The 18,557-nt window shown below is 49.1% G+C and overlaps 1 protein-coding gene across 1 annotated transcript in view; it reads left to right on the forward strand.

Annotated features, from left to right (window-relative positions):
* The window catches only part of LOC124010488 (cilia- and flagella-associated protein 47-like), a 29,995-nt gene extending 18,667 nt beyond the window's left edge, over positions 1-11,328 (forward strand). The window contains exons 12-18 of the mRNA XM_046322971.1: positions 797-880; positions 1,022-1,175; positions 1,346-1,950; positions 6,033-6,213; positions 9,568-9,729; positions 10,212-10,380; positions 11,000-11,328. Of these exons, the coding sequence (XP_046178927.1) occupies positions 797-880; positions 1,022-1,175; positions 1,346-1,950; positions 6,033-6,213; positions 9,568-9,729; positions 10,212-10,380; positions 11,000-11,212 (1,568 nt within the window). The 3' untranslated portion in view covers positions 11,213-11,328. The remainder of the gene's footprint in view (positions 1-796; positions 881-1,021; positions 1,176-1,345; positions 1,951-6,032; positions 6,214-9,567; positions 9,730-10,211; positions 10,381-10,999) is intronic.
* The last annotated feature ends 7,229 nt before the right edge of the window (positions 11,329-18,557 follow it).

The following is an 18,557-nucleotide window of genomic DNA, read 5'->3' on the forward strand; positions in this document are numbered from 1 at the left end:
TACACACTGGACACACACACTGGACACGCACACACACATACAGTGGGGCAAAAAGTATTTAGTCAGCCACCAATTGTGCAAGTTCTCCCACTTAAAAAGATGAGAGAGGCCTGTAACTTCAACTATGACAGACAAAATGAGGGGAAAAAATCCATAAAATCACATTGTAGGATTTAAAAAAATGTTTTAATTTGTTTTATTTTACCCCCAATGTCATGGTATCCAATTGTTTAGTAGCTACTATCTTGTCTCATCGCTACAACTCCCGTACGGCTCAGGAGAGACGAAGGTTGATGGCGTCCTCCGATACACAACCCAACCAGCCACACTGCTTCTTAACACAGCGCGCATCCAACCCGGAAGCCAGCCGCACCAATGTGTCGGAGGAAACACTGTGCACCTGGCAACCTTGGTTAGCTCGCACTGCGCCCGGCCCGCCACAGGAGTCGCTGGTGCGCGACGAGACAAGGACATCCCTACCGACCAAGCCCTCCCTAACGACGCTAGGCCAATTGTGCGTCGCCCCACGGACCTCCCGGTCGCGGCCGGTTGCGACAGAGCCTGGGCGCGAACCCAGGGACTCTGATGGCACAGCTGGCGCTGCAGTATAGCGCCCTTAACCACTGCGCCACCCGGGAGGCCCACATTGTAGGATTTTTAATTAATTTATTTGCAAATTATGGTGGACTGCCCCACTGTATACAGTATGCATGTACAGACATAGTCCTACCCCAGACACATAGGGAAACAGGCCTAGTAGAGACATGATGGTAGTAATGGTTCATTCTCCTATCAGACGAGGAACCCGGTCAGAAGAGATCAAGCCAGTCCTTCATCTGTGACAGGAAAGTGTTCTGCATCCCCCTCAAACAGACACAAGGTCAGTTCTTACACATCTCTGTGTCAAGCCTTACTTGAAAGGCTTAGTTCCTCTGTTCTCCACGGTGTTAGCCTGAGTTTCAGCCTACATGTTAGATACACTAGTAAAGCTTGTCCCTCCCGTCCTCCATGTTGGCTCCAGGTGTGCGTGTGTCTGCAGGGGCCAGTGTGGACATTCCTGTGGTGTTTGCCCCTGACTCCATGCAACTGCACCAGGCCTGGCTCCTGGTTCAGCTAGAGCCCCTTTTCAACTTCCCCTGCCTGGACTCACCACTCACCACGGCCCAGAGGGACAAGTCAGTACAGTGTGTGTGTGTGTGTGTGTGTGTGTGTGTGTGTGTGTGTGTGTGTGTGTGTGTGTGTGTGTGTGTGTGTGTGTGTGTGTGTGTGTGTGTGTGTGTGTGTGTGTGTGTGTGTGTGTGTGTGTGTGTGTGTGTGTGTGTAACAGGTGTTTCTCTGTGTACAGGTGTGTGGAGGTAGAGAAGGACCGGGTGCGTGTGCTCCGCTGGGTCTACCCCATCCATGGCATCCCAGAGGCCCCTCCTGAACCCTCTCGTCCAGCGGTGATAGAATGTGAGGCTCGCGGTCGAGTGGAGGAGAGAGTGGAGGTGCTGTTGACGGGATGTGTTCCTGGCTCCTCCATCAGCAACACAGACACAACTCTCATCAGTGCCCCCTCCTCCATCAGCAACACAGACACAACTCTCATCAGGGCCCCCTCCTCCATCAGCAACACAGACACAACTCTCATCAGGGCCCCCTCCTCCATCAGCAGCACAGACACAACTCTCATCAGGGCCCCCTCCTCCATCAGCAGCACAGACACAACTCTCGTCAGGGCCCCCTCCTCCATCAGCAACACAGACACAACTCTCATCAGGGCCCCCTCCTCCATCAGCAACACAGACACAACTCTCATCAGGGCCCCCTCCTCCATCAGCAACACAGACACAACTCTCATCAGGGCCCCCTCCTCCATCAGCAACACAGACACAACTCTCATCAGGGCCCCCTCCTCCATCAGCAACACAGACACAACTCTCATCAGGGCCCCCTCCTCCGGAACCTCAGGTGAGATCACATCAACTTCACTGGAAGTTAGGTTTGAAGTGAGTGTGTGTTGCACGTCATTGTGTGTGTTGTCGTGTGTGGGCCTGTACCCTGAGAGTGTGTGGGCCTGTACCCCGAGAGTGTGTGGGCCTGTACACTGAGAGTGTGTGGGCCTGTACCCTGAGAATGTGTGTTGTCGTGTGTAGGCCTGTACCCTGAGAATGTGTGTTGTCGTGTGTAGGCCTGTACCCTGAGAGTGTGTGTTGTCGTGTGTGGGCCTGTACCCTGAGAGTGTGTGGGCCTGTACCCTGAGAGTGTGTGGGCCTGTACCCTGAGAGTGTGTGGGCCTGTACCCTGAGAGTGTGTGGGCCTGTACCCTGAGAGTGTGTGTTGTCGTGTGTGGGCCTGTACCCTGAGAGTGTGTGTTGTCGTGTGTGGGCCTGTACCCTGAAAGTGTGTGGGCCTGTACCCTGAGAGTGTGTGGGCCTGTACCCTGAGAGTGTGTGGGCCTGTACCCTGAGAGTGTGTGTTGTCATATGTGGGCCTGTACCCTGAGAGTGTGTGGGCCTGTACCCTGAGAGTGTGTGGGCCTGTACCCTGAGAGTGTGTGGGCCTGTACCCTGAGAGTGTGTGGGCCTGTACCCTGAGAGTGTGTGATGTGATTATGTAGCTAATTGTAATGCATCATTTCTGTCTCAACAGAGCATATCCAAGGTAACCTAGTCAGCTGACAATGTTCACAGTGTTCGTTAGCATAAAATGCTAACTCTGGTTAAGTGAAGTCCACTTGTTCATAATCGTCACAATAATCTCCTGACAACACACACATCATCATTCTCCTTGTAGGATGTGTCTAGTCTCCTGACAACACACACATCATCATTCTCCTTGTAGGATGTTTATAGTCTCCTGACAACACACACATCATCATTCTCCTTGTAGGATGTGTCTAGTCTCCTGACAACACACACATCATCATTCTCCTTGTAGGATGTTTATAGTCTCCTGACAACACACACATCATCATTCTCCTTGTAGGATGTGTCTAGTCTCCTGACAACACACACATCATCATTCTCCTTGTAGGATGTGTCTAGTCTCCTGACAACACACACATCATCATTCTCCTTGTAGGATGTTTATAGTCTCCTGACAACACACACATCATCATTCTCCTTGTAGGATGTGTCTAGTCTCCTGACAACACACACATCATCATTCTCCTTGTAGGATGTGTCTAGTCTCCTGACAACACACACCATATTGCTGTTTTGACAAAGTCAGGTTAGATAGTGAGTGTGTGTGTCAAATCAAATACAATTGTATGTGTCACATGCTTGGTAAACAACAGGTGTAGACTAACAATGATATCATTAAGCAATAAGGCCCGAGGGGGTGTGGTATGTGGCCAATAGACCACTGCTACTGACGAATACGCTGATTCGGTGAGCGAGTTCATTAGAACGTGCGTTGAAGATGTCGTTCCCATAGCAACGATTAAAACATTCCCAAACCAGAAACCGTGGATTGATGGCAGCATTCACGTGAAACTGAAAGCGTGAACCACTGCTTTTAATCAGGGCAAGGTGACCGGAAACATGACCGAATACAAACAGTGTAGCTATTCCCTCCGCAAGGCAATCAAACAAGCTAAGTGTCAGTATAGAGACAAAGTAGAGTCACAATTCAACGGCTCAAACACAAGAGGCATGTGGCAGGGTCTACAGTCAATCACAGATAACAAAAAGAAAACCAGCCCTGTCACGGACCAGGATGTCTTGCTCCCAGGCAGACTAAATAACTTTTTTGCCCGCTTTGAGGACAATACAGTGCCACTGACACGGCCTGCAACGAAAACATGCGGACTCTCCTTCACTGCAGCCGACGTGAGGAAAACATTTAAACGTGTTAACCCTCGCAAGGCTGCAGGCCCAGACGGCATCCCCAGCCGCACCCTCAGAGCATGCGCAGACCAGCTGGCTGGTGTGTTTACGGACATATTCAATCAATCCTTATCCCAGTCTGTTGTTCCCACATGCTTCAAGAGGGCCACCATTGTTCCTGTTCCCAAGAAAGCTAAGGTAACTGAGCTAAACAACTACCGCCCTGTAGCACTCACTTCCGTCATCATGAAGTGCTTTGAGAGACTAGTCAAGGACCTTATCACCTCCACCCTACCTGACACCCTAGACCCACTCCAATTTGCTTACCGCCCAAATAGGTCCACAGACGATGCAATCTCAATCACACTGCACACTGCCCTAACCCATCTGGACAAGAGGAATACCTATGTGAGAATGCTGTTCATCGACTATAGCTCGGCATTTAACCCCATAGTGCCCTCCAAGCTCGTCATCAAGCTTGAGACCCTGGGTCTCGACCCCACCCTGTGCAACTGGGTACTGGACTTCCTGACGGGCTGCCCCCAGGTGGTGAGGGTAGGCAACAACATTTCCACCCCACTGATCCTCAACACTGGGGCCCCACAAGGGTGCGTTCTGAGCCCTCTCCTGTACTCCCTGTTCAACCTCAGGAGGCTGAAGAAATTTGGCTTGTCACCAAAAGCACTCACAAACTTCTACAGATGCACAATCGAGAGCATCCTGTCGGGCTGTATCACCGCCTGGTACGGCAACTACTCCGCCCACAACCGTAAGGCTCTCCAGAGGGTAGTGAGGTCTGCACAACGCATCACTGGGGGCAAACTACCTGCCCTCCAGGACACCTACACCACCCGATGTCACAGGAAGGCCATAAAGATCATCAAGGACAACAACCACCCGAGCCACTACCTGTTCACCCCGCTATCATCCAGAAGGCGAGGTCAGTACAGGTGCATCAAAGCTGGGACCGAGAGACTGAAAAACAGCTTCTATCTTAAACAATGCTACCTAATATAATGTTTACATACCCCACATTATTCATCTCATATGTATATGTATATACTGTACTCTATATCATCTACTGCATCTTTATGTAATACATGTATCACTAGCCACTTTAACTATGCCACTTTGTTTACATACTCATCTCATATGTAAATACTGCACTCAATACCATCTACTGTATCTTGCCTATGCCGCTCTGTACCATCACTCATTCATATATCCTTATGTACATGTTCCTTATCCCCTTACACTGTGTATAAGACAGTAGTTTTGGAATTGTTAGTTAGATTACTTGTTGGTTATCACTGCTTTGTCGGAACTAGAAGCACAAGCATTTCGCTACACTCGCATTAACATCTGCTAACCATGTGTATGTGACAAATAAAATTTGATTTGATTTGATTTGCTAAGTGCTGTTCTTAAGCACATCTCAATGCAGAGTGCCTGAATACAGCCTTTAGCCGTGGTATATTGGCCATATACCACAAACCCCCAGGTGCCTTATTGATATTATAAACTGGGTTTACCAACGTAATTAGAGCAGTAAAAATAAATGTTTTATCATCTCCGTGGTAAACGGTCTGATATACCACGACTGTCAGACAACTTGGCTATTTACACAGAGTACCAGTACTGAGTCAATGATAACATGGCTGTTTACACAGAATACCAGTACTGAGTCAATGATAACATGGCTGTTTACACAGAATACCAGTACTGAGTCAATGATAACTTGGCTGTTTACACAGAGTACCAGTACTGAGTCAATGATAACATGGCTGTTTACACAGAATACCAGTACTGAGTCAATGATAACATGGCTGTATACACAGAGTATCAGTACTGAGTCAATGATAACTTGGCTGTATACACAGAGTATCAGTACTGAGTCAATGATAACGTGGCTGTATACACAGAGTATCAGTACTGAGTCAATGATAACTTGGCTGTATACACAGAGTATCAGTACTGAGTCAATGATAACGTGGCTGTATACACAGAGTATCAGTACTGAATCAATGATAACTTGGCTGTATACACAGAGTATCAGTACTGAGTCAATGATAACGTGGCTGTATACACAGAGTACCAGTACTGAGTCAATGATAACTTGGCTGTATGCACAGAGTATCAGTACTGAGTCAATGATAACTTGGCTGTATACACAGAGTATCAGAACTGAGTCAGTGTGTGTGTGTGTCCATCCATGTCTAGCAGCAGGCTTCAGGCTGGCTCTAGAAGACTTCCTATGTGAGGTGTGTTACAACAGTGATGCTGAGCGGTCCCAGCTGGAGGGCTGTGTAACCCTGTCTCTACTGAACTGTCACCGAGACCCCCACTCTGGCATCGTCTCTCTCACCATCAACATCATCTTCACCCCTTACAAACCTCTCAGGTAACGGACATACATCACATAGACACACACACACACACACACACACACACACACACACACACACACACACACACACACACACACACACACACACACACACACACACACACACACACACACACACACACACACACACACACACACACACACACACACACACACACAAACGTGCGCATATTACACACACACACAAACGCATGCATATCACACACACACACACTGGCTCTCAGCTCTGCACCTTCTAGAAATCCAGGTAGCAGACTAACATCTGATAAAGTGCATTACTTATAAATAATTACTCTTCAGAGACTGTATCTATTTGTGTTCCCCTCTCCCTCTCCTCCTCTACCTTCCTCCTCCCCCTCTCCCCTCCACTCCCCTATCCTCTTCCCCTAACCCTGTCCCATCCTCTACCCTCCTCTCCCCTCCACTCCCCTATCCTCTTCCCCTCACCCTGTCCCCTCCTCTACCCTCCTCTCTCCTCACCCTCTCCTCTTCCCTCCTCTCTTCTCCTCTCCTCTCTTCTCCCCTCTCCTCCTCTCTTCTCCCCTCCCCTCTTCTCCCCTCTCCTCCTCTCTTCTTCCCTCCTCTCCTCTCTTCTCCCCTCTCCTCCTCTCTTCTCCCCTCTTCTCCACTCCCCTCCTCTCTTCTCCCCTCTCCTCCTCTCATCTCCCCTCCCCTCTTCTCCCCTCTCCTCCTCTCTTCTCCCCTCCTCTCCTCTCTTCTCCCCTCTCCTCCTATCTTCTCCCCTCCTCTCTTCTCCCATCCCCTCCTCCCCTCCTCTCTTCTCCCCTCCCCTCCTCTTCCCTCCCCTCCTCTCTTCTCCCCTCTCCTCCTCTCGTCTCCCCTCCTCTCTTCTCCCATCCCCTCCTCCCCTCCTCTCTTCTCCCCTCCCTCCTCTTCCCTCCCCTCCTCTCTTCTCCCCTCTCCTCCTCTCTTCTCCCATCCCCTCCTCTTCCCTCCCCTCCTCTCTTCTCCCCTCCCCTCCTCTTCCCTCCCCTCCTCTCTTCTCCCCTCCCCTCCTCTTCCCTCCCCTCCTCTCTTCTCCCATCCCCTCCTCTTCCCTCCCCTCCTCTCTTCTCCCCTACCCTCCCCTCCTCTCTTCTCCCATCCCATCCTCCCCTCCTCTCTTCTCTTCTCCCCTCCCCTCCTCTTCCCTCCCCTCCTCTCTTCTCCCCTCCCCCCCCCTCCTCTCTTCTCCCCTCCCCTCCTCTCTTCTCCCATCCCCTCCTCCCCTCCTCTCTTCTCCCCTCCCCTCCTCTTCCCTCCCCTCCTCTCTTCTCCCCTCTCCTCCTCTCGTCTCCCCTCCTCTCTTCTCCCATCCCCTCCTCCCCTCCTCTCTTCTCCCCTCCCCTCCTCTTCCCTCCCCTCCTCTCTTCTCCCCCCTCTCCTCCTCTCTTCTCCCATCCCCTCCTCTTCCCTCCCCTCCTCTCTTCTCCCCTCCCCTCCTCTTCCCTCCCCTCCTCTCTTCTCCCCTCCCCTCCTCTTCCCTCCCCTCCTCTCTTCTCCCATCCCCTCCTCTTCCCTCCCCTCCTCTCTTCTCCCCTACCCTCCCCTCCTCTCTTCTCCCATCCCATCCTCCCCTCCTCTCTTCTCTTCTCCCCTCCCCTCCTCTTCCCTCCCCTCCTCTCTTCTCCCCTCCCCTCCTCTCTTCTCCCCTCCCCTCCTCTCTTCTCCCATCCCATCCTCCCCTCCTCTCTTCTCCCCTCCCCTCCTCTTCCCTCCCCTCCTCTCTTCTCCCCTCTCCTCCTCTCTTCTCCCATCCCCTCCTCTTCCCTCCCCTCCTCTCTTCTCCCATCCCCTCCTCTTCCCTCCCCTCCTCTCTTCTCCCCTACCCTCCCCTCCTCTCTTCTCCCATCCCATCCTCCCCTCCTCTCTTCTCCCCTCCCCTCCTCTCATCTCCCCTCCTCTCTTCTCCCCTCTCCTCCTCTCTTCTCCCCTCTCCTCCTCTCGTCTCCCCTCCTCTCTTCTCCCCTCTCCTCTCGTCTCCCCTCCTCTCTTCTCCCCTCTCCTCCTCTCTTCTCCCCTCTCTTCCTCTCGTCTCCCCTCCTCTCTTCTCCCCTCTCCTCCTCTCATCTCCCCTCCTCTCTTCTCCCCTCCTCTCTTCTCCCCTCTCCTCCTCTCGTCTCTCCTCCTCTCTTCTCCCATCTCCTCCTCTCTTCTCCCCTTCTCTCTTCTCCCTTCTCCTCCTCTCTTCTCCCCTCCCCTCCTCTCTTCTCCCCTCTCCTCCGCTCATCTCTTCTCCCATCCCCACCTCCCCTCCTCTCTTCTCCTCTCTTCTCCCCTCCCCATCCCCACCTCCCCTCCTCTCTTCTCCTCTCTTCTCCCCTTTCCACCTTTCTTCTCCCCTCTCCTCCTCTCTTCTCCCTCTCCTCCTCTCTCTCTCCCTCTCTCCTCCTCTCTTCTCTCTTCTCCCCTCTCCTCCCCTCCTCTCTTCTCCTCTCTTCTCCCCTCCCCATCCCCACCTCCCCTCCTCTCTTCTCCTCTCTTCTCCCCTTTCCACCTTTCTTCTCCCCTCTCCTCCTCTCTTCTCCCCTCTCCTCCTCTCTTCTCCTCTCTTCTCCCCTCTCCTCTCGTCTCCCCTCCTCTCTTCTCCCCTCTCCTCCTCTCTTCTCCCCTCTCTTCCTCTCGTCTCCCCTCCTCTCTTCTCCCCTCTCCTCCTCTCATCTCCCCTCCTCTCTTCTCCCCTCCTCTCTTCTCCCCTCTCCTCCTCTCGTCTCTCCTCCTCTCTTCTCCCATCTCCTCCTCTCTTCTCCCCTTCTCTCTTCTCCCTTCTCCTCCTCTCTTCTCCCCTCCCCTCCTCTCTTCTCCCCTCTCCTCCGCTCATCTCTTCTCCCATCCCCACCTCCCCTCCTCTCTTCTCCTCTCTTCTCCCCTCCCCATCCCCACCTCCCCTCCTCTCTTCTCCTCTCTTCTCCCCTTTCCACCTTTCTTCTCCCCTCTCCTCCTCTCTTCTCCCCTCTCCTCCTCTCTTCTCCCCTCTCCTCCTCTCTTCTCTCTTCTCCCCTCTCCTCCCCTCCTCTCTTCTCCTCTCTTCTCCCCTCCCCTCCTCTCATCTCTTCTCCCATCCCCACCTCTCCTCCTCTCTTCTCCTCTCTTCTCCCCTCTCCGCCTCTCGTCTCCCCTCCTCTCTTCTCCTCTCTTCTCCCCTCTCCGCCTCTCGTCTCCCCTCCTCTCTTCTCCCATTCCCTCCTCCCCTCCTCTCTTCTCCTCTATTCTCCCATCCCCTCCTCCCCTCCTCTCTTCTCCTCTCTTCTCCCCTCCCCTCCCCTCCTCTCTTCTCCCCTCTCCTCCTCTCGTCTCCCCTCCTCTCTTCTCCCATCCCCTCTTCCCCACCTCCCCTCCTCTCCCTAGGTGTTCAGCTGTGCTGGCGGTTCAGTGTTTGACAGGTGGGCTCTGGAAGTTCCCCATCAGCCTCATCTCCACCGAGCCGCAGGTTGATGACGTCATCACCATTAACGCTGCAGGGCTACACAAGACCTCTGCTGTGGGCTTCAGACTGACCAGCCAGACCAGGTCAAGCTGTGTGTGTGTGTGTGTGTGTGTGTGTGTGTGTGTGTGTGTGTGTGTGTGTGTGTGTGTGTGTGTGTGTGTGTGTGTGTGTGTGTGTGTGTGTGTGTGTGTGTGTGTGTGTGTGTGTGTGTTGTGTCTGACACTTACCCTATCCATGTGTGTGTGTGTGTGTGTGTGTGTGTGTGTGTGTGTGTGTGTGTGTGTGTGTGTGTGTGTGTGTGTGTGTGTGTGTGTGTGTGTGTGTGTGTGTGTGTGTGTGTGTGTGTGTGTGTGTTTCTCTGACACTTACCCTATCCATGTGTGTGTGTGTGTGTGTGTGTGTGTGTGTGTGTGTGTGTGTGTGTGTGTGTGTGTGTGTGTGTGTGTGTGTGTGTGTGTGTGTGTGTGTGTGTGTGTGTGTGTGTGTGTGTGTGTGTGTGTGTGTGTGTGTGTTTCTCTGACACCTACCCTATCCATGTGTGTGTTCCTGCATGTCTATGTGGCAGGTACCCAGAGCCGTTCACAGCAGGGTTCCTGCCAGGTGGGGGCAGTGAGTTCCAGGTGTGTCCCTCCTCAGGTGAGCTCCTCCCAGTGGGGTCAGCCGGTACCCTCCTCACCGTCTCCTTCACCCCCTCCATGTACAGCAAGAGACACCACGCTACGCTGCTGGTCCAGGTATGTCTGGCTAGTAACACACTACACTCGTAGCTAAAAAAAAGGTGCTATCTAGAAGCTAAAAGGGCTCTTCGACTGTTCCCATAGGAGAACCTCTGGAAGAACCCTTTTTGGTTCCAGATAGAACCCTTTTGGGTTCCATGTAGAAATAGGATTCTTTCTACATAGGGTTCTTTCTATATAGAATCCAAAAGGGTTCTACCTGGAATCAAAAATGGTTCTACCTGGAACCAAAAAGGGTTCTGCTATGGGGAAAGCCGAAGAACCCTTTTGGAACTCTTTTTTTCTAAGAGTGTAGTGTACGGATCAGGGCAACAGATATAGACACACACACCTCACTGATTGACAGATGCTTGTCCCTCCCCCAGACAGCAGATACACACACCTCACTGGTTGACAGCTGCTTGTCTCTCCCCCAGACAGCAGACACACACACCTCACTGGCTGACAGATGCTCTCCCTCCCCCAGACAGCAGACACACACCTCACTGGCTGACAGATGCTTGTCCCTCCCCCAGACAGCAGACACACACACCTCACTGATTGACAGATGCTTGTCCCTCCCCCAGACAGCAGACACACACCTCACTGGCTGACAGCTGCTTTGTCTCTCCCCCAGACAGCAGACATGCAGTGGACGTACGAGGTGAAAGGAACCACGCCTGCTTACACCCCACCCCACTCTGCCTCCTCCAATGGGAACACCTCTTCCAGGGAAGTCCCTCCCACTGATGTCCGCCAGAGGAACTTTGTGTCCCGGAACCTTCATCTCCCAGCTGTGGCTAACTCCTCCCCCATCAAACACAGAGCCTCTGCCTCGCAGATCAGATAGAGAGATCATTCTCACACTACACCCCCACCCCATCCCTGTGTCATACAGGAGGGTTGAATAATTAAAGTGCCTGTACTTCACCTCGTTGTCATAATTACATTTCTGTTGACCTCTGACCATATGGACACTCTTGTATGCCCTTGGCATGACTTTGGTGATGTTCTCAGTCTCTCCAATGAGATGTGTGTGTTCATATGCATGTGGAGGTGAACTCCCTCTTGTCATCCAGGCCAGTGAACCAGGGCTCTTTCTCTCACCCTGAATTCCAAGACGGATGATCTCCCCTCTAATGACTTAGCCTGTCATTTAGTCTGAACTGGATGAAACAGACTCTGGTTCAGAGACGGAGAGAGAGAGAGACATTATCTCATTTATTTAGGCAGCATTAATATTCACTTGTATTGATTATATCAGAGCGTAGGTTTGGATTAGGGAACAGATTGATCCTGGATCGAGATTAGAAGGAAAACAGCTAAGTCCTTCTCTGAATAATAGACTTCAGCAGGACACAATATGGAGTCACATTGACATTCCGTATGTCTTCACACAAAACACAGTTTATGATTGCTGAGTGTAGGCTACTATATTTGTCTGTTGTAAAGTCAAAAGTGATGAACATCTGGAGATTCTGGACCTGAGACTCTGTCCATTATCACGTGGTTCTGAACTCTACCTGAGACTGTCTCTGTCCATTATCACGTGGTTCTGAACTCTACCTGACACTGTCTCTGTCCATTATCATGTGGTACTGAACTCTACCTGACACTGTCTCTGTCCATTATCACGTGGTTCTGAACTCTACCTGAGACTGTCTCTGTCCATTATCATGTGGTTCTGAACTCTACCTGAGACTGTCTCTGTCCATTATCATGTGGTTCTGAACTCTACCTGAGACTGTCTCTGTCCATTATCATGTGGTACTGAACTCTACCTGAGACTGTCTCTGTCCATTATCATGTGGTACTGAACTCTACCTGAGACTGTCTCTGTCCATTATCATGTGGTACTGAACTCTACCTGAGACTGTCTCTGTCCATTATCACGTGGTTCTGAACTCTACCTGAGACTGTCTCTGTCCATTATCACGTGGTTCTGAACTCTACCTGAGACTGTCTCTGTCCATTATCACATGGTACTGAACTCTACCTGAGACTGTCTCTGTCCATTATCATGTGGTACTGCACTGCACCTGAGACTGTCTCTGTCCATTATCACGTGGTTCTGAACTCTACCTGAGACTGTCTCTGTCCATTATCACGTGGTAATGAACTCTACCTGAGACTGTCTCTGTCCATTATCATGTGGTACTGAACTCTACCTGAGACTGTCTCTGTTCATTATCACCTGGTTCTGAACTCTACCTGAGACTGTCTCTGTCCATTATCATGTGGTACTGAACTCTACCTGAGACTGTCTCTGTTCATTATCACCTGGTTCTGAACTCTACCTGAGACTGTCTCTGTCCATTATCACGTGGTTCTGAACTCTACCTGAGACTGTCTCTGTCCATTATCATGTGGTACTGAACTCTACCTGAGACTGTCTCTGTTCATTATCACCTGGTTCTGAACTCTACCTGAGACTGTCTCTGTCCATTATCACGTGGTTCTGAACTCTACCTGAGACTGTCTCTGTCCATTATCATGTGGTTCTGAACTCTACCTGAGACTGTCTCTGTCCATTATCATGTGGTTCTGAACTCTACCTGAGACTGTCTCTGTCCATTATCACCTGGTTCTGAACTCTACCTGAGACTGTCTCTGTCCATTATCATGTGGTACTGAACTCTACCTGAGACTGTCTCTGTTCATTATCACCTGGTTCTGAACTCTACCTGAGACTGTCTCTGTCCATTATCACGTGGTTCTGAACTCTACCTGAGACTGTCTCTGTCCATTATCATGTGGTTCTGAACTCTACCTGAGACTGTCTCTGTCCATTATCATGTGGTTCTGAACTCTACCTGAGACTGTCTCTGTCCATTATCATGTGGTACTGAACTCTACCTGAGACTGTCTAGGTCCATTATCACGTGGTTCTGAACTCTACCTGAGACTGTCTCTGTCCATTATCATGTGGGACTGAACTCTACCTGAGACTGTCTCTGTCCATTATCGCGTGGTTCTGAACTCTACCTGAGACTGTCTCTGTCCATTATCATGTGGTACTGAACTCTACCTGAGACTGTCTCTGTCCATTATCATGTGGTACTGAACTCTACCTGAGACTGTCTCTGTCCATTATCATGTGGTACTGAACTCTACCTGAGACTGTCTCTGTCCATTATCACGTGGTACTGCACTCTACCTGAGACTGTCTCTGTCCATTATCACGTGGTTCTGAACTCTACCTGAGACTGTCTCTGTCCATTATCACGTGGTACTGAACTCTACCTGAGACTGTCTCTGTCCATTATCATGTGGTACTGTGGTACTGAACTCTACCTGAGACTGTCTCTGTCCATTATCATGTGGTACTGAACTCTACCTGAGACTGTCTCTGTTCATTATCACCTGGTTCTGAACTCTACCTGAGACTGTCTCTGTCCATTATCATGTGGTACTGAACTCTACCTGAGACTGTCTCTGTCCATTATCATGTGGTTCTGAACTCTACCTGAGACTGTCTCTGTCCATTATCATGTGGTTCTGAACTCTACCTGAGTTCTGACTGAACTCTACCTGAGACTGTCTCTGTCCATTATCATGTGGTTCTGAACTCTACCTGAGACTGTCTCTGTCCATTATCATGTGGTTCTGAACTCTACCTGAGACTGTCTCTGTCCATTATCATGTGGTACTGAACTCTACCTGAGACTGTCTCTGTCCATTATCACGTGGTTCTGAACTCTACTCTGTCTCTGTCCATACCTGAGACTGTCCATTATCATGTGGTACTGACCTCTACCTGAGACTGTCTCTCCATTATGTGGTACTGACCTCTACCTGAGATTGTCTCTGTCCATTATCATGTGGTACTGACCTCTACCTGAGACTGTCTCTGTCCATTATCATGTGGTACTGACCTCTACCTGAGACTGTCTCTGTCCATTATCATGTGGTACTGACCTCTACCTGAGACTGTCTCTGTCCATTATCATGTGGTACTGACCTCTACCTGAGACTGTCTCTCCATTATGTGGTACTGACCTCTACCTGAGACTGTCTCTGTCCATTATCATGTGGTACTGACCTCTACCTGAGACTGTCTCTGTCCATTCAGTGGTATTGAACTCTACCTGAGACTGTCTCTGTCCATTATGTGGTATTGAACTCCACCTGAGCAGAGAAGGGCCTACTGTTGAGATCACAAGAGCAAAGTGGATGGTACCAGTGTATGGCTCTAGCTGACAGCTAGACAGGCTTCAGTTACAGACCTAGTTCAACCTGCACTAAACCAGCAGGCTGAACAAGGTTAGGGGGAACTCAGAGTTCCATGTGTGTATATCACCCGTGAGAGAGATTAGCCAATCACGGCCGGGCACACACTCCCAACGAAGCAACTGTCTCGCTCTTTGATGTGAAATCTAATTAATGCTGCAAAGCCCCTCCCCTCGCAGTGAGTATCCCCTGCCGTAAATGACAGGGGAGAGAGCAGGAGAGAGACAGAGACAGAGAGAGAGAAACAAGCAGCTCAACTTTCATCCTTCTCAGTTGAGCTCTCTTCTGTCTCTCTGTCTCCACGCACTGATGACTTCTGAAACCTCTTTTCTCTTTATCATCATGGGTCCTGCCTCACTGAGAGATATCCCTGGCTGTGTTTCATAAGTGTGTGTGTGTGTGTGTGTGTGTGTGTGTGTGTGTGTGTGTGTGTGTGTGTGTGTGTGTGTGTGTGTGTGTGTGTGTGTGTGTGTGTGTGTGTGTGTGTGTGTGTGTGTGTGTGTGTGTGTGTGTGTGTGTGTGTGTGTGTTGACTTGTTTTCATATCTTGTTTTCAGACCAGAATGTCCTGACAAGACAGGAAACAAATGTCAATTCTGAAAAGTCAGGACATTTTGCGTGTCCTGAAAAGTGACATTTTAATTTCAGGTTTAAGGGTTAGGTTTGGGGTTAAGGTTAGGAGTTAGGTTTAGGGTTAAGGTTAGGGGTAGTGTTAGGAGTTAGGTTTAGGGTTTGGGGTTAAGGTTAAGGGTAGGGTAGGAGTTAGATTTAGGGTTAAGGTTAGGAGTTATGTTTAGGGTTTGGGGTTAGGGGTTAGGGGTAGGAGTTTAGGGTTTGGCTTAGGGTTAAAGTGGAACTGACAGCGTTCCAACTACTTTACATCTATGAAACAGACCATCATAATATCAGTCAAAAATATAAAATTCCCAGTTTATGCTACAAACCAACTTAATATGAGGTTTTAAAAATAGATTATATTTGACTCAGCATTCCATGATGTACAGTAAGACATTGTTGGTAGAATAGATGGAGGCAGTTCTATGCATGATGCATATCATTCACCAGCACATGTGTTGATAGTCCAGAAGATATGACTCTCAGGTTGTAACACAGCTGGCCTGGTATGTTTGCTGCCTCCATTTGGGATGCACCGTTTCAGTTTCAATGACTCAATATTTTAGACAATAACGAACAAATGTAACCAAGGGTGGGAATACGATCAATACAATCAAACTAGGGCAATGATCACAAGTCAGTCATAACCTGACTATAAGGCTAGCGTATCTATTTATGCAGCAAGCTAAAAACACAGAGCCTAACTTTAGCTAGCTAGCTGCTAGTTCGGCGGTCGACGTCCGGTCTTCTAGCCATCGCCGATCCACCTTTCATTTTTCCATTTGTCTTGTCTTGTTTTCCTACACACCTGGTTTCAATTCCCTCAGTATTAGACGCGTGTATAACCCGCTCTTCCCCACATGTCTGTGTGTGGAATTGTTTGTTGTTTCGTGTATGTGCACGATAGACTGGTCTGCGCTGGGTTATGTCAACCCATATTGTGTTTAGGGTTCTTAGTGCCGTGGGTTATGTCAACCCATATTGTGTTACCATATTGTGTTTAGGGTTCTTAGTGCCGTGGGTTATGTCAACCCATATTGTGTTTAGGGTTCTTAGTGCCGTGGGTTATGTCAACCCATATTGTGTTTAGGGTTCTTAGTGCCGTGGGTTATGTCAACCCATATTGTGTTTAGGGTTCTTAGTGCCGTGGGTTATGTCAACCCATATTGTGTTTAGGGTTCTTAGTGCCGTGGGTTTTTGTTCGCCGAAATAAAAGGCTCCTTTGTCTCCCCAACTTCTGCTCTCCTGCGTCTGACTCCCTCACAGCCAGTTACACATAATTAACAACGGTCAGATGAGACCAAAGTAGAGCTTTTTGGAAACCAACACCAGAGGTGGGATTGGTGTAGACAGAAATATATCCATACAGAAAGTACCTCATCCCCACTGTGATGTCTGGTGATGGATCTTTGATGTTGTGGGGCTGTTTTTCTTCCAAAAGGCGCTGGACCACTTGTGAGGATACATGGTATCATGGACTCCATCAAGTACCAGCAGATATTACATCTAAACCGGACTGCCTCTGCTAGGAAACTGGGCCGTGGTTGGATCTTCCAGCAGGACAATGATCCAAAGCACATCTCAAAATCAACACAGAAATGTTTCACTGACCACAGAATCAAGATGTTGCCATGGCCATGATAAGTAGCATCCAGCGATTTAAGTGTTGATGCCGTAGCATGCATGTAGATCATATCCACATGATCTATAACAGACATAAAAGTAGCTTGCACAATTTGTCTTCTATTTGTAGAGGACAAACATGTCCTGTCTCTATAGAGGAAGCCTAGCTTGATTTTTAGCCATTTATAAAGTTTGTCAATTTGCATTTTAATAAACAGTTTATCATCCAACCATGTCCCTAACTATTTATATGCAGAGACCTGAGTCATTCGAGGATCATCTAAGCCCGTAAGTGCAAGTGTATTTTCAACCAACTTTTTGAACATATTAAAAATCATAAAATGTGTTTTCTTTGCATTTAAAACAAGTTTCAGCTGTATAAAATACCCTTGTAAAATCTTAAAATCTGTCTCCAATAGTGATAATGCTTGGTCAGCCATTGAAGCGATAAGAGTACATGACAGTGTCATCAGCATATAAATGAATTTGACACTTATCTCATCACCGATATTGTTTATGTGGAGAGTGAACAGTAATGGACCAAGTATAGAACCTTGTGGGACCCCTTTAACCAACTCCAATGGCTCCGACTGGATGCCATCGACTCTTAACAACCTGACTTCTATCCTTTAGATAGTCACGAAACCAACGACAGCCATCCGATCCCAGTCCTATTGACGATAGCTTACCCAAAAGTATCGCATGGTTTACAGTGTCAAAATTATAGGAGAAGACTCAGAGCTATTATCTTGGCAAAGGGAAGTTACACAAAGTATTGAATGATGGGGTGCCAATAATTGTGGCACTCAGTGACTTTCAACGTGGCACTGTCATAGGATGCCACCTTTCCAACAAGGCAGGCCCTTTCCTGTTTCAGAATGACAATCCCCCCCTGTGCACAAAGCGAGGTCCATATAGACATGGTTTGTCATGATCAGGGTGGAAGAACTTGACTGGCCTGCACAGAGCCCTGACCTCAACCCCATCGAACAGCTTTCGGATGAATTGGATCACTGACTGCGAGCCAGGCCTAATCGGCCAATATCTGTGCCCAACCTCACTAATGCGCTTGTGGCTGAATGGAGGCATGTCCCAGCAGCAATGTTCCAACATCTCGTGGAAAGCCTTCCCAGAAAAGTGGAGGCTGTTGTTATAGGAAAGGGGGAACCAACTCCATATTAATGCCCATGATTTTGCAAGGAGATGTTCAACCAGCAGTTGTCACCATACTTTTGGTAATGTAGTGTGCCTTTCTTGTCCTTCTAAACAGTCAAATATAAACCCAAATGGATCTAAATGGTTGCATAATCAGGTCTGTAGGCAAGTTATCTCGTCATGAAACAAAACAGGACGTTTGAGCAGTTATGTAAATTAGTCTACATCACTGCAGTTTACAGCCGATGAACAATAATTATGCACTCACTTGATAACAATAATAACTTCCTCGTTGCACTGTGTTGCTGTAGCCCAGGTATAATAATTGTCTGTCGGCCTATGCTTAATCAATAGTGGAGCTTTGCGTGCCCGGGGACCACAGAGCGCAGCCTGGAGGAACGACCTACAGATCTGCCATTTCACAATCTGGGCACTTTCTTTTCTTGCACTTTGCCAGGTAAATATTTAGCCTGTATACCTAATATTTAGCCTATATACCTAATATTTAGCTAATGAATGTCATAATATCTGGCTAATATTCAGCTTCTTACTTCCACTACACATCACTACTCT

The sequence above is a fragment of the Oncorhynchus gorbuscha genome, linkage group LG23, assembly GCF_021184085.1.
Source record: "Oncorhynchus gorbuscha isolate QuinsamMale2020 ecotype Even-year linkage group LG23, OgorEven_v1.0, whole genome shotgun sequence".
Classification (NCBI taxonomy): Eukaryota; Metazoa; Chordata; class Actinopteri; order Salmoniformes; family Salmonidae; genus Oncorhynchus; species Oncorhynchus gorbuscha.